Source organism: Anser cygnoides, chromosome 4 (assembly GCF_040182565.1).
Source record: "Anser cygnoides isolate HZ-2024a breed goose chromosome 4, Taihu_goose_T2T_genome, whole genome shotgun sequence".
NCBI lineage: Eukaryota > Metazoa > Chordata > Aves > Anseriformes > Anatidae > Anser > Anser cygnoides.
Window position 1 is genome coordinate 64,600,092 of NC_089876.1, and position 16,410 is coordinate 64,616,501.

Genomic DNA, 16,410 nt, shown 5'->3' on the forward strand with positions numbered 1-16,410 from the left:
GGTATACCTGGCAGAGCAGTCCGAAACAGCATGACACGGGTTCCTTTCAGATGAAAGACACCAGAGGACACACTCCGGCTACTAAATAGGAGCTCAGTCCACAGGAGCAGGTTCAAGCCAGGCCCAAGAAAAAACCCTGAAACATGGCTAGTGTGGACAGCTGTTCCTCCATAGTGGAGGTCAACACAGACTGCGTGCCTAGCTTCAAAACCTGATACTACCAGCCTCAAAGGAAGCCGGATGCTTGAACTTTTCAGAAGAGGTGAGCACCTTTAAAGATACCTTTAAAAATGGCTGCCTGAGAAAAAATCCTTTTTCAGGAACTAGAACACTGCCAGATGACTTTTAAAAACCAAAGAACATATTTTAAACATGTGCTCAGGTACAGAGATAGGTACCTTGCTTGCCCACAGTGTGTTCAGGGGTACTACCTACATGTTTTGATAAAACACGATCTTGGATTTGAGATCACTTTTGGAGAAACAAAATAAAACTTTTCCCCTGGGGAAAAAAAAAGGCAAAAAATAACACCACCACCACCACCACAAGCATTTGTTGTTTGGACAGCCCTACTTTAAATATGAATTTTGGCCATCTGTACAGAGGTGTAGTCTGTGTTAGCGTACCCTAGGAGCACCTGCAGAGAGCAAGCACAGGCACTAGCACTTACCTACATCTCTTATCTGGTTAACAGGTCTCTCCCAAGCAATCCCTGCAGCTGCAAACTTTTTGACTTTGTTACCCACAGATTCTTCTGAGGGTCACAGCCAGAGTAAAGTCGTGCAAAGCAATAAACCAGAGAATCCAAAGGAATGAAACCTGCTTCAAGGGTGGGATGAGTGAAGAAGAAATGGAGCTAACCCAACTGCTCAGCACCTCTGATCCTTCCTCATCCACCCCACAGTGAAATACAACCCTCCCATACCTAAAACCCTGTTTGCAAGGAAAAGTTGCAGTCTAGGAGTCCATAAGGATGCAGCCTGAATGACATGACGAAGTTCAGTGGTGGCATCACCTCAAACACAGGCTGTATTAAACAACTAGCTGAGAAAAAACAGTGCATTTGTGGAACAACTGTCTGCCTACTCCTTTCTCACCCAAAACACCACTGAACAAGGCATAGACTTGAGAGCTGTGCATAGATATAGGCAACTAACAGATCAGTAAAGCTCAGTGCCTCAGCAGAAGACCACAAACATGTATTGATGCATATTCCCTGTTCACCAGTTAGCGCTGAAAGGCAGAAGAAACTTCTACAGCCATGCTCCACATACACCTCCCCAGACATGGGATAACATACTTCCTTTTGCAACACAGGCTGCTGATCTGTTTAATACTACCCCATGATAAAATAACACATAAAACCCAGTAAAGGAAAACTTGCATAAATCCCTCTGCGTCAACAAGAAGGAAGGAAAGAAGGAAGGAAAGAAGGAAGGAAAGAAGGAAGGAAAGAGAAAAATAAAAGAAAGAAATGAAAGAGAGAGAGAGAGAGAGAGAGAGAGAGAGAGAAAGGAAACGCTCCAAAACAGCAAAAACAAAAGCCTAGGTTTTTCCAGGTTTTTCCTAGTTTTTTTCTAGTTTTTTTCCAGGCTTACTGCAAGTATTAACTCTTAAAAAATGAAAACAGTGACATCATTTTGAATCAAATTCTACACACACTGTCACATCACTGAGCTCATCCAGATTACAGATCTGTGCAGAATTTGGGGCTCCACCTACTTGAATCAAAGGCCTGAAAGGAGCAACAAACTACTCCGCCATGCAAAGTTAACTCTAAAACAATGCATTTCCTAAGAAAGACGACACATTCACATGTCATATGCACAACAGAATCCCCACTAGCTTGTAAGTTTTACAGACGTTTGGATGACCAAGGGAAGAGATGAACAGAATCTAAAAGGCATCAAGAGGATAAAACACACTTACTGAATGTTTACTAGGAAGAAAACAGTGAAAGAGAGATGCAAAATTGAAACAAATTTTAAGTTCTGCTAGTAGAAAAACAGCAACAGGTCATTTAAGAGCCATCAATGAATTAAAACAAATAAGAAAATAATTTTGACAAGAATAAAAATGCTCGTTAGCACCAGGGAAAGTGATGATCCTTCCTTTCCCTCCTAGAGTAAATACCCCTGTTCCACGTGTACAACAGACTAAGCTTTGCTCATAGCTGGAAACAAGACAGTGAAACTTGGTTAATTTTACACATGCACTGAACTCTGCACCTGCACAGTTACTGCAGTGCCAAAAAGGAGAATTTCAGAAAAAGTGATATATAGAAAGGACATTTCACCTCAAACTATGGGTACCGAGTAACTACTGAAGACAAAACAGTTGCAGAGAAAAGAAAAATAAAACTTACCTTGCCACCAATCTCTAGCTTAAGGACTTATTAAAATAAACACAAAAGAAGCTCTCCACTTCTTAAATATTTGTTTGTTTGCTTGTACAACCAGCATTCAGTACCCAAAGTGATCAATAATCTCTGAAGTGATTTACTTGATTACAGATTAGAAACTCCTCCTGAGATCTAAATGATCAAGTAGGCTGTTCCCTTGGGCATGCAGCAGAAATTGCCATTGCTTTCAGCACCTGCAGTACACAACATACGCGCTGCTCTGCAACAAGCACAGACCCTTCGATTTACTTACTGCACCGTTCTGAGCAGCCTTAAGAATCCTCTCCCATGTGATGCTTAAGAAAGGTTACAGGTCTGAAATGGATTAGGATTACTGAAGAGGATTAGGAATGAGAAAGATGGTACATTGGCTCCTCTCATCTTAAAAGGACCAGTTTGTAAACAGTTTCAAGTTGCCTTTTGTTAAATGCAAATTTCTCAAAGAAAAAAGAAATAAACATTTCACCCGCTCCCTATAGTGGACTGAAAAATCTTTTGGGCTTTATAGCTAGGGAGTCTGGACTGCAGAAACAAAACAATGGACAAAGCAAGGCTAACGTAACTTAGTTCTAGTTAATTACTTATCAATTCTAAGTCATGAAGCTGACTGGGCTTGAGAAAGCAGAAAAGCTGTTTTATTTCCCAGTCTCTAAAATGTGAACACACAAAGCAGATGAAACGTCAAACAGAAGGATGACCAGTGAGCAATTCCAGTAACTATGAATGATCCTTCTTTTTTCAAAGAACAAACAAACCAGATGCCACACACACACACACAAAAAAAACTCTCAAAACAACCAGTGCTACATTTATTGTTTCCTTATATATCCAGCATTGTTTTATTTAAACTGTTTAAAAACCTCTCTGCGTTTATATCAGATTTCAATTCTTAGACAAAAGAAACTCAACACGTTCCACAGATTAAATCATCTAGTTTGTAATATGTCATTTAACACTTTGTTTGTATTTTTAACATGTAATTAAACTAAGACCAAAAAGTTATACATATCCTTCTGCTTAGCAAAATACATATGCCTATATCTTTATAGGCATAAAGGCTTCATTTTATTGGCAGAGTGTCTGAATGTTTGTTTATAAACTGATAAAACACAAGGCTTTCAGAAAATATTTTAAAGGAACAAAAGGAAAAAAACCAGATTACTTCAAATCTAGCTTCCCATTTAAAATTCAAATTTTTTTTTTTCACTAATGTGTTCTGTGGCTGAGCCTTACCGATTTCTGATCAGCTGATGAGACAATACAGGAGTGGACAACTGTTTGCTGAATATTCATGGATACCAAATATTTACACACTCCAGATCTGTTTGTACACTTGGAAGCAAACATATTTGATTCATTTTATAAAGGACTGAGAATCTGGGCACACCGCTGGCAGAAGATAATCAGCCTAACACTGCTGAGGTCAAGAAGACTATGCAAAATTATTCCTGTGAGGATTGTTTTGCCTTTACTTGTGGGTGGCAGTTACATAAGGAAAACCTGGTGGAATGAGGAGTCAGTGTCTGCTCTGTGGATTAAAGCAACGTCATCCTGGTATCTCAAAGATATTGTAACTTCCATTATTCACATCCTCTTCCAGAAAACCTCTATTTTTCAGCTTTATCAGTTCTGGTATATGACTACTAACATCATTGTACAAACTGGGTCAAGGCAAAGCTGGCAGCGCATTTATCCAGGCAGAAGTAGAGGATGCAGGTAAGTAGGTTAGCCAGACTCAGCGCAAGGAGATAAAGGGACCACATCTCCAGAAGGCTCACTCGGGAACAGTTTGCATAACTGGCGCACCAACACTGCGGATGGCATTGCACGTATCTGGAAATGGCTCTCTCACCTAGCGCTATGATCATACCTTCTTCTCCTAGGTAAAATTTTTACAGGCACTCACCTGAATTTTGTCTGGTAAAGAACCAGACCTCTAAGCTTAATGTGAAGGTATCCATTGCTCGACTCCTTAAATCCTGTATTTCTGGGGTGCTTGCAAGAAGTGCCTGAATTCACAGTATGCGGTCATGACACAACTAGACAAAACAAAACAAAAAACACCTCTGCACTAGAAAAGTGAGTTGTAAAGTTTCTATTGAAGACAGCTTTCAAATATTAAAAAGGAAAACAATCCATTTTCTAATCTCACAACTATTCCACCACAAACTTCTATCATCTATTGTGGAGAATAAGTCTGTATCATCATATCTCCTTAAATAACTCTTGATTTCTGATGAGTAGACATATTTCCTCACCTTACGCTAAATAGACAGTCCTTAGACAGAATGAAAATCTCCATTTATGGTCCACTACTTTATCTACTGCTGTAAGTCAAGTGCTTTCCATATCACCTGGGAACCATCTTAAGACTATATACCTCTCAGTCATCTTTCATAAGCCTAATAAAAACAGCTGAAGAACCTGTGCACTGGAGAACCATAGCTGAAGAAGAAAGATACAGCCTGCAGTGGTATTCACACAGTGTAGTCACATTCCTGATGCAGTAATTTTTGTCTTGAGGAAGGTCTACAGAGCGCCTCAGGACTGGATGGCCACAGTGATGCAGCTGAACGAAGGCTGAGACAGTCTCAGGACCTGTGGCAACCCTGTTCTCTAACTCTGCCAGCTTCCCCAGCACTCAGACCAGTTCTTGCTGGGCACTTGGCCCTGCTGGGCTCACACTCACAGGCCCCATACAAGTCAGAAACAGATGATGACAGTGGTAGTATCACCACAGGTCTTCATAAATCAAGCAATCAGCTGCATATTTTTATTTAATTATGTTCAGACCTACATCCCACACAAAATATATTTAGTTTTTATTTACTAGTAAGTACATGAGTACAATCAAATTGCACAACTCTTTCCAAAAACGATAAAAACAATTTTTAGTCATCAACATCTGCTAGAACATGAATTTAATTAAAATAAAATCAATCTTCCTTTACAGTTCATTAACAGTATCATCTGCAACACTTCAAAGAACTAACAAGTCATTATTTCCTGAATGGTTTGCACAATTAGTAAGCCAAAATAACTGTTCTGCTTTTGAGTATGATTTTAAAAGCTTATGCCAGTCTTGGAAAGCTTCAGCTTTTCGCCGATTTGGTCTGCTGAAATAAACAGATACACAAGTAAATAAGAGAGTATAGGTTTGTATGAAGTTAAAAAAGAAACAAATACTTTAGAATCTCTAAAAGAAAGTCCTGCTAAAATCTAATGTCCGATATTAACTGCTACGAATATAATACTAATAATGGTTTAAAAAACTATTCAAACTGAAATGCAATTTCTTATGGTCCTGCCAAGCCCCCACACACAACCAGAGTTTCTTGGAATAGAAATATCTGTAACTTAATATTTTCCTTTGAACACAGTAAAGCCACCACCTGCAGCTCTGTGGGAGTTCAATCACTTTGACTTTTTCTGCAAGACCACTGGACAAAACCTTCTGAGGATGCTAATGTTCAGCTGGTTGTGAAGGGCTGTTACAAGCCAAGCTTGATCTTTCTTTGTGCCAAGTGCACCGACTTCACCTGCTAGGGTTCACCACTGGCAGGGCTTCCTGTCAAAGTCAGCCACTGGAAGGCATGTGAAATATATCACAGTAGTGGAAATGGTAAAAATAATAGGTAAAACGTTCATATAGCCAACAACTACCCGTAGCTCACCACACCCACCCTTTCCGATAAAGTACTTTTCCTCAAATAATCTCCAAGGGTTTTGCAAAGAAAGTCAATACTTAACTCTTATCTCTGAATCAACTAAGGGAAGGTATTTACCCAAGGTCAATAAGCAAACCAAGGGAATCAGGAATTCAGACTAGGTCGCTTGAGTGCCATTGCAGTGCTTTGCCCCTCAATGACCCTTCAGTTGAAATTTTATTTAAGTACAAGTAGCTAGGAGTACCAGCACGTTACTTACACCTCTTCACTTCATAGTTCTGATCCGTGTCTGGTACTTCTCTGGAAATGCAGCGCTCATTACTGTCGTATACACTGTGTTACTGGTAGGGAAAGAAGAAAACAGTGAGTGAAAAATCATTCCAAAGATGAGAAGAATAATTTATAAAACTAGCAAAGCAGCAGGACAAATTTTAGTGGAAACAAACATTCTGCTTAGGTACAGAAGTGTTAGGAAGAGAGCGAAAGAGACTGATAAAAATGATGGCTGCTGGCACAAGTTTTCAAATTTTTCTTTCCATTTAATACAGCAAAGAAACAGTATTTCTACATTGGTTTGGATCACTGTAATAAAAAAACAGCATTGCTAATCTTAACAGTCACACAGATATAATCTTCTCCTTTCCAAATTTCCTCACGTTTATAAGAAAGAGGAGAGGAAGTCCTCATACTGACTTTGAAGAAGCCATTGCCAAGCTGTAATGTGAGTGACTGATCTAGAGAAGGTACTGAGTTCCATGTAAAAGTAAAGCAAAACAGGATAACCTGCAAAGGTGCAACCTGTGGAACTATGCAGAACCATAATGTTATATTGAAATTAGTCTGTTTTAAAAAGCCAGTAAATGGTACCTAAAAGCTATGTCCCCATTTACGACTTCTTTATTTTTCACACATCAAGCAGAGCGAAATCAGAAGCACGAGTCTAGTGTTAACACAAATCCAGCCTTTCCAAAAGTCAAAGGTACAAATGAGTTGGCAAAAAGAACTGTAGAAAGTACTGCTGTTCGTGTAAGCAGTTACTTGTTTCACTACTACAAAGGAGCTTCCCTTTACCAGACTAAGCCTAACAAAGCACAGTTCCATGGCTAGAGAGACAGACAGAGTTCTGTGAAAGTCTTCAGCACCATGTGCACAAGCAGAAATCTATGCTGGGAAACAACAAGATACTCAAACAGATGTACAGGAAATTCCTGAGGAAATTTGTGATGGCCTTTTAAGTGGCCCAAGGCATGGTAGGAGGCACTGATTGACATCTCTGAATCTAATACTTACTCATTTAAGACTGGCTTCACTGACAACACCTGTACAGAAAGTTTGAAAAGGTGTCATTTTGGTGAAAAGGGAATTAAAACGCTATTTAGAAACAGCAGTAGGATGAAGTTATAAACATAAATAATACAGAATCAAGAATTACTCTTGCTGTGTTTTATTTTTAAGTATTGGACCATTTAACAAAAAAATTAAATAAAAATTCTGAAATATACAAAATTGAAGTTCTCAAAACTAAGTGGTAAATATCACTCTTGTCTAACACTTTAGCTGCCTGCTGTAGTATTTCTCACTGCGCTTGAACGAGGGAACTGCACGGAGATGGTGGTGATGGGATTCATCGCTTACCCTTTCAACTTGGATCGGCAGACTATTATGAAATGACTACACAGGGAGTTCAGAACCATTTTAATGCACAAACTTGTCAGCCTTAAACTCTCCAGAGGTGGCTGCATGGCACATCCTTTTCACCATGCCTTCCTTGCATAGCTTTAAAATCACTGACAACCACATAACCACTTCTGCTTTGAAAGAGTTTCAAGTGAAAGTCTACGTGCCACAATACAGAATTTAAAAGAAATACCTGAAAGAGCGTATCAAAATTGATATTCTGCTGTCCAGTAGCATTGAGAGCTTTCATGGCTGGAGTTCTGTGGGAGAACAATGCAATATCATTAAACACAGTTTATTGTTCCAAAGGCTACAAACCACCACTGTGAAGAATTTCCTCAGTGAATGCCTTTAATTTTAAAATGCCTGTTTTGGTCTAAAATTATCCACAATTCTGTGTGACTTAATCTAGACTCACACTGCTGAAGTTACTGAGTTACTACACTGTGAATTCAGAACAACAGGGAATCTGCCAGCAGCTTTTTGCAGACCACACATCCAAAAGATTGCGTGACGTCTGCAAGTCTCTCAATAGTGCCATCAAATACAGGATTTAGATTCACAGTGAAAATGTAATTTTTACTAAACTTTATACGGAAATTTTTGATACGCAATATATCCTTGCTACTTCCCACCTTGCATGCCATTCAATGCCATACAGACTTACTTTCCTCTGGCACATGTCATTGTCACTCCTTAGCTTATCTGTTCCCATTTGAGTGGCATTCCAGAAACTGAACAAACTGCCTGCCCAGCAAGCTAACACCTGCTCACAGAAGAAAACACCCAAGTCTCTAAGCTTTTTAAAAATGGAAGCGATATCTCACTACAGAGGTCTAAACTAAATTTACCTTCGGTCATCAAAAGGAGGAGGGGTAGTCCAATGGTCATAATTCGTCTCTACACGAAACCACCTGTCATGTAACACACAAGAAAGCAAACAAAAGATGCATCAGTAGGTAATTAACAAAAATCAAGAATCAGTATTTCTGTTCTGCCCAAAGGAAAAAAAGTTCCCTCAAAAACCTCTTCCCTGTGTCTCTTGCAAATCCAAGGGATCCTATACATATAGCAGCCTTTACCATAAGCTACTGAACACAAATGAAAAAGGAGTGACCTCTTGAACTGCTAATGGCAAAACTACTACTGATTAGGGAAAAAGTAAGATTAGACCTTTAAAGAGATAATTAGAGAAAGGATTATGGGTACACACTGTAGCCTGCAGCATTCCACTTGGAGTACACAGAGCCAACAGGCCATCTGGCTGTTGCCAAGCCAGCACTTACTGACTGACAGCAATCATTCAGTTCCATTTTGTCACTGCAGGGCAACTATTAAGGATCTCCTTCATTTATCAAGTAGCTGATTTCACAAAAATCATAGAGACAATTATGTTTGAGCCTTCAACCCTTCTACCATGCTGTGCGAAAACTAACTTGGGAGCACTGAATTTAATCATGCAATACTTGGCAGACAACCAGGATGTGCCCTCAAATCTTGTCTCCTTTGAAATCTATCTAAAAAATGAATACATACAGATGCTTTTTTGATGCTCTGGACTGCCCCAATCTGACAAGGTGGTGTGATGCCTTCCCAGGAAGGAACTGGTGTTCTTTTCTGAGGCTCCAAGCTTTCCCTTCTCAACACTGGTAAGAGATGGGCCTGGATCTCTGAAGAAAGCTGTCCCACTATCCTTGCCTATCACTTAAGATGGAGCATGAAAAAACAAAACATTTTGTGTACTTACGCTCCACTTAAAGGATCAAGAGGCCAGAGGTCAGCTGGCCCTCTTCTATTCCTCGTTATGACCATGCCTTCTTTGGGTGATACACCTCCTACAATATAGTAAACTTCAGCAATGATGGGAATGTCAGCTAGTCTGAGAACAGCTGACTGAAAGTCCTCTGCTCTGCTCAGGGTCTAGTGCAAAAAGGAGAGCACAATGAAAAAAAATTCACAAAGCACAGTCAAGCACAAAGTAAGCACTGGGACACCTGAAAAAGCACAACAGTCGCAGCTTTATTGCAAACTGCAATCAACTATAAGGTGCTATTTGAAAATACTTCTTGGAAAGCACTTCTGTGATTTCAGCTTGTGATTTTAGCACAAGAACATAAAATGAGTGACTAGCAACAGACCTCATTAATCCCAGCTTTGCAAATACTCAAAGTAAATATACATACATGTATATACACGTGTACACATACGTACACACACAGATGTATATGGTGAAAAAAGATGAAAAATCTGCCATTAAAGAGATAAAGGCATGTCCACACTCTGCCAGTTCAATCCTCAAAGTCTTTCAGCTTGCAAAACGAGACAGAAATGGGATGAGAAGGAGAAAAAAAAACACTCTGCATCCTTGCCTTGCCTTTAGTTTAAGAGGATTTTGGTAACAATGGAGAAGCACTGGCATTGCTCACAGCAAGCCTTCCTTTTCTTGCCATAACCACATGACTAACTTAGTATGAACTGGTAACTCCACCACAGCCAGTGAAGCTACTGTTTACAGGCATAGGGCCACCATCTACCGAAGTACTTCTTTAAAAATAAGTGCTGTGCAGGAACTAAAGACAAATATGGAGAACAAACATAAAACAAAATTGCTCTCAGTTGTTTTAAACAATTAATTATTTCTGACAGCAACACTGCAGCTAGTAGTAGGCAAGTCACAGCCTCAGCTCACACCTCAAATTCAAAAAATGTCAACAATGAGGTCTCCAGTAAACATTCCAGTTCTTCAGGGAGGTTTTTAATTACAAAAGATACAATTCATGTTTGCTATAATTCATGAATTGGAGAAGCAGCAAACCTATTTTATCTTAGCAGTTATACTAACACAACACTATTCATAAAAAGTGCTATACAAAACACCAGTCTAACTCCTGCCACTCACCAGTAAGCTCTCTGTCTTTAATATGGGAACATATCAAATGTAATAAAACAACTATGGGTTCATATGTTTACTATCTGATAGTACAGCTGCTCAATTTGCTAAATTACTATATCCCTCACAGCTAGCTGAGATCCTCCCTTCGAAGGAAGTCTTTGCACAGATACTCATAGATTTTTGGCAGTGATCAGAGATCGTCCCCCTGAAGGGCTGGAATTGCCTTTATCAAACACGTTGCTGATGATTTGGGGATAATACCTATCTGCCCTTATAAAATATAATCTTAACAATTTATTGAATTTTCTGTGAAAAAAGTCAAATTTACTAGGAGTCTGTAAATTGAAATGACATCACTGAAATCTGAGAATATAACGTAGTGCACTTACATCTCGGACAAGCCAGCTGACAGGGTAATTTCGATTCAGAAAAGCAGCTATTGCATTTTCCCACCAGCTACCACCCGCTGGAAAAAAAAATACAAAAAAAACCTATTGCACATACGTGTTACTTACACTCTGTAAAATCTATCCTCCTTGTCTTCCTTTCTTCTCCAGGTCCCATCTCTAGCTCTACAATCTTACCCTCTACTAGATTAAAAAGTCTTAATCTGTAGATTAAAAGATTTACAGCAACAGAATTCTCAACCAGTCTGAAAGGTTTCAGTCAGGAAACATGCTCAGAAGTTAAAGATCTCTGTTTCAGTGCCACTGTCAGTACTTTAGGACTCCCTTTCTTTCAGCCTATAGTGATTCCAGCAACAGCTTCAACAATTTCACTTCCAAGAATCCAACAAAGAGCTACAGAGAGATCACGCTGCTGAGAAGGGCCACAGTAAACAGAACATCTGTTTACTGTGCTCTTTGCTTAACTTAGAACAGAAGTTCTCAGGCAAATCACTGTAGGAACCATAATGTGAATGAGAAGCAGAGGATCTAATATCAGCATTAACAAAAGTGAAAAAGGTATTTAGCTCTTTAGAGAAAATATGCAGTACCTCTCAGAACTTGCAAGTGCTAGCAATTTAAATCAAAAACTCAGTATTGATAATTTACTAGCTTCTCGATTTTTCATCATTTTTTATTCATAGCTGAATGCTGAGCACAGAAGAGTCAAAGGTTACCCTAACAGGAAGAAGCACTTTGCAACACACATTGCCAAAAAGACTGCAGGTCTATTGATATGATTTGTTAGTCTACATCTGTCAGCTCATATATTAGCATAAATCATCTCATTGTTCATCTTACTGAACTCTTACAACAAGAAGAATTACACTGAAATCTTAAAGTAGCTAAAAAAGGAAAAAAAAAAAAAGAGGTAGTAATAGTGATTGTGTGTTTCTGGGGAAAATTAGGAGAACCAAGAAAAACAGAAGGACAACTTTATACTTATTTTTATGCCCAAACGAGAAAAAGGCAACAGAAATAATGTCTGTAATTTGAGAGACCTTCACCCTAATTTAAAGTCATCTCCCTTTCCAGCCAGAGTGCACAAGTTTATTTCCCCAAATTTTATTTCAGTTGTATGGTGACAGATAAGACAAGCAAGCAGTCAGTAACAACTGATTTACAGGAGTGCAGCATGTGTTGAGTGAATTACTATTGTCTATAGTAAAAAAGCAACTGAAACAAAGGCATGCAGGTGGATGACAGCACATCAGCTCCTAACGGACAAGAGGGGCCCATCTCACACAAACGTTTGCAGCACTTGATTCCAGTATCAAAATCAGGAAAAAATAACGGGCTTGTGCATGGACTAACCCATCTCACCGTGGTCTCAGATGATCTTTGCACGCTGCTGAGATACATTAGAGAGAACAGAACAGCACTGGTTTTGTCCCCAGGTTATGCCCATTCAGACTTTGGTCTTCAAGACTTTCTAAATCAAGCCTTTTGCAAAGATTCAATACATTTAAGACTCTATGTCCTAGTTGATTTTAGTACAAATTAAGAGCATTTTGCACCTCTCAGTATTGGCCCAAGATGATCCAGTTTTGAAAGGATTAAATAATTACACTAGCATCAGAAGCAGGCTTTTAAAAAATATGAATATCAACTATAGAAAGAATCTAGAGAATCTTAATATTGCAAGAAAGCAATATTAACAAAGGAAGCAGGAGTCAAAAGGCACATGTGCTCCACACCAGAGTCCCTAATTACGGAGATAATGAATATGTATATAATTCTCTCAGTCTTACTCTTCTCTTCTGATCCTTTCATTCAAGCTGTCTTATGGGGACAGAGAAAAACAGGATATAGGGAAAGGAAGAGAGAACTAGGAAAGTGACAGTTTATTTGCTATACAAGGCTCCCTTTTTGTCTCAGCATCAACTCTGTCATCTCTCATTGTGTCTCTCGGACAGATCACAAGATTTTTCTCTTACTGCCTCCTCCTCCTCCGTCTCCTCTGACACTTTTCAAGATCAGATGACACTGCTGATAAACAAATGCCTCTCCTCTCAGTAGCAGCCAAAAACTGGCAGCATGTGTGCTTTCATCTCCCGAGGGCCAGAGAAGTCATTCAGTTCCATCTCCTTTCTGGCAGACCTAACAGTATTTTTCCCTCTTGGAGAATGTGACAGAAGAGCTGGAAGAGGCAACAATCAACTGAAATAGTATACATGATGTCAAGTGTGGAAGACTGATTTTTTTTACCTCGTTCATCACCAGAGACTGTGAACTTGTGTGGACTTTGTCCAGTCCATAAGCCTACGTAACCAAGAAATGTGGTTCCTTGATATGCTATCTGAAACCAGGAAACATACAGTATTTTAGCATTCTGGAACTAAGCACTTTTTGAAATATAAGCAACATTCCAAAACGGCATCCTGTACTTTTTCCTGTGACTTTCATATATTGTTTTGGAAATCCCTTTAAAACCCTTTGCCTTAAATTATAGTAAACCTTGCAAAGTAAATGATAAAAAGACTCTGGGGACCACAATACACTGTATTTCATTTGTTAATGATCACCAACTGCTACAAAAATTTTGCTCAAGTTAGCAAGGGACCAAGTAAGAAACAAAGAATTCTGTATTTGCAAAAAGGACAAATGAATATTAAGAAAATGAAACTAACGAGGACTGCACTAGCAACTAGTTCATTTTAGACAATATTCAGCTAAAACATACACATTGGTCAATAAAATTAACAAGACCTTAGAAAAGGGCCAAAAAATTGGTCCCTGCCAAAACTGATCTCTTTTCTACATTCTGTAGTATTTCCTTTTTTTTTATGCCTTGGCATTTTCTTCTTTTACCATCTCCTTCCAAATAATGATCTTGACACACTAGATTACACTGTTTTATTTGTTCCAGTTTTTCACCACTAACTGCATGTCCAGAAAACAAAAAAAACCAGCACTCATCCAACATTCCTAGAAAGAGGGACTGTGGTGCTCTGATAATTCAGTAAACCTGGGTTGGGAACCATATTCCCAGATTAAATGCTGCTGCCTGTGCAGCTGTACAACCACACACCATTGCTTCACAGAATACCACCCAGCCACACCAACCACAGTTCATACCTGTCCGCTTTTTATAAACTGCACATCAATTGTAATTTTACTTAATATATCTACAAAGTCATAGTCCAGGTTCCGACCGTGGTAAATGTTTCCTTTTTCATCCTGAGCAACAATACTAGTACAGAACCTTAAAAAAAAAAAAAAAAAGGATAAAATTATTTTTGAAATATAAGACAACATTATGACAACACTTTCAACATTACAGTCTGGTTGAACTAGCACAGCACTTCGGGAGTAACTGAGTTTATTTTCTTCTAAGTACTTTACACATGGAAGCATACAAATAAGAGCTCACATTACATCATTAACACTTGCAATTCACAACCTGAAAGAATAGTCTCACCTTATACTTTTTCATATAATTTCACACAGCCTTTACTTTCAATTTAAAGGAAAAAGAAAAGTACGAGAAAGTTTGACAGTGTCCTGTACAAGTCATGCAAAATATCCACAAGGTAAAGACTTTCCAGAGAGCCTGGCATACAAAACTGTACAATATTTAACTTACAACATCCCACCTGACTTAGAAAGTCAAAATCCCTGCTACTGTCTGTACCAGGTCAGATATAACAGACCAAGCAGGAATCATGATTTCCACTTAGGAAAAATTTCATTATTTCAAAACTTACTTTTTCTAAATCAAGTTGAAAAGCCAACATCAAAAAATGTCCACAAAGTATCAGTTTGAAACTTTTTTGATTTCCTTTTTTTTAAATTATAGATTGTTTCATTTCTATCTGGACCCTGATTATATTTTGATTACAGTTAGCTTAAATGTTCAAACAAAATCTTTTCAGTTTGGAAACTGACTACTTTCAAAGCGTTGACCATTTCAACAGCAGTCTAACTTCTCTGGGACAGGAAGTGTGCTGAAACTCATTTTTCAGTAATAGTTTCACTTTCATGAAAACAATTTTTAGTAAGTATGTTGTTCAAGAAGTATGCTGTTGCACAATGATCTTAAGATATATGTTTTATCACTTAGGTTGCCCTGTGTGGAATCGAGAGTCGGATTCAATGACCCACGTGGATCCCTTCCAACTCAGGATACTCCATAATTCTGTAATTGAATTAGCAGGTAATTCACAACTTATTTTCTCTGGAGTTGTAAGTTTGTCATCCCAGTGATGCACAGCACTGTCTGTTAAAATTGTAAAGGTAAAGAAAAGTTGCAGACCGGTAGTTTGCTCCTGGTTGCTGTTCATTCTGGAGCATTGTTAGAGTCGAGAAACTTAAAATTTCATAGGTCTTATGGGGGCTCAGGATGATGAGCATGCTCTGTGAAATATGAAGAACTAGCATTTAAAAGACTATCTTATTGGGTATGCTGCTCTGTACCTCATTCAAATAAGCATGCAAACTGCCTCCCAGCTGAACATCAGAAATGGTATCAGATCGAACAGCGTGATTTATCTACCATATCTTTATCTGCCTTGTCAGATACTACGCTAAAATGAATCTGTGTCCACGTCCGTCAGATTTCCATTACTCTCAGTCACTTACGCAGTGGATTCATAGGCGAAGTTAAGCAGAACTCCGTCGCCCAAACTGATTCCCAGGGCTTTGCACAGCCCCAGGATTTCCCCTGCGAAGGGCTGTGGCATGAAGGACTCCAGCTCTGCTGCAATTGGCTCAATAACTTCGTGGACCCATTTTGGTACAGTTTCACTGCAAAACACGCTCAAGGCATTAGCTACCTATTAGCTGAGAAAGAGACAAAGAGGCTTGCAACTTATGCTCCACTGAGTGCCTGTCCCAAACCGGGACCAGCCGTGCCGGTTGACACCGACCACTTAGCACCCTCGCCCCGCATCCCAGCCCTCGCTACACCTCATCACCTTCCTACGCATCCCTCGAGCACCCTGCACGACCCAGCCATAAGCCACAGCCCAGGCGATCTGGGGACAATTCAGAGCCCTTCAGCCCCTGCACAGCTGTCCCCGCCACCCCACCCCGTCCCAAGGAGGGTCCCCCCGCCGCCCCACACTCACTCGATGACCCGGGCGACGGCGGCGCGCAGGAAGGCGGGCTCGAAGTGCCGCAGCACCGGCAGCCACCGCTCCCCGGCGGGGCTGTCCAGGCTTACGTTGCACAGCAGCGGGGCCGCCCCGGGGCCGGCTGCCGCCGCCGTCCCGCACAGCACCACCACCACCACCAGCCCCCACAGCCGGGAGCCCCACGCCGCTGCCTGCCCCATGCTGCTGGAAGTGGCCGCTGCGGCCCCAGCCGTGCCCGCAGCCCCACGCC

At 39.9% G+C, this 16,410-nt stretch overlaps 2 protein-coding genes across 3 annotated transcripts in view; one reads left to right on the top strand and one right to left on the bottom strand.

The window, feature by feature from the left end:
• The window catches only part of FAM47E (family with sequence similarity 47 member E), a 64,579-nt gene that overhangs the window by 10,916 nt on the left and 37,253 nt on the right, over window positions 1–16,410 (top strand). The window contains exon 3 of the mRNA XM_066996820.1: window positions 15,149–15,241. The gene's annotated coding sequence lies outside the window, so the exon portion shown is untranslated. The remainder of the gene's footprint in view (window positions 1–15,148; window positions 15,242–16,410) is intronic.
• Window positions 4,482–16,365, bottom strand: NAAA (N-acylethanolamine acid amidase). 2 transcript variants are annotated; one of them, XM_048045680.2, is made up of 11 exons: window positions 16,155–16,365; window positions 15,667–15,831; window positions 14,164–14,290; window positions 13,294–13,384; window positions 11,029–11,105; window positions 9,494–9,666; window positions 8,598–8,660; window positions 7,940–8,006; window positions 7,360–7,388; window positions 6,329–6,410; window positions 4,482–5,514 (listed from the first exon to the last, which is right to left on the bottom strand). In XM_048045680.2, exons 1-10 carry the CDS (start codon window positions 16,358–16,360, stop codon window positions 6,335–6,337), a joined length of 1,074 nt encoding a protein of 357 aa, XP_047901637.1. In that variant the 5' UTR covers window positions 16,361–16,365; the 3' UTR covers window positions 4,482–5,514; window positions 6,329–6,334. The 2 variants fall into 2 exon arrangements, with proteins under 2 accessions (XP_047901637.1, XP_047901636.1); XM_048045679.2 differs by having other exon boundaries at window positions 4,482–5,517.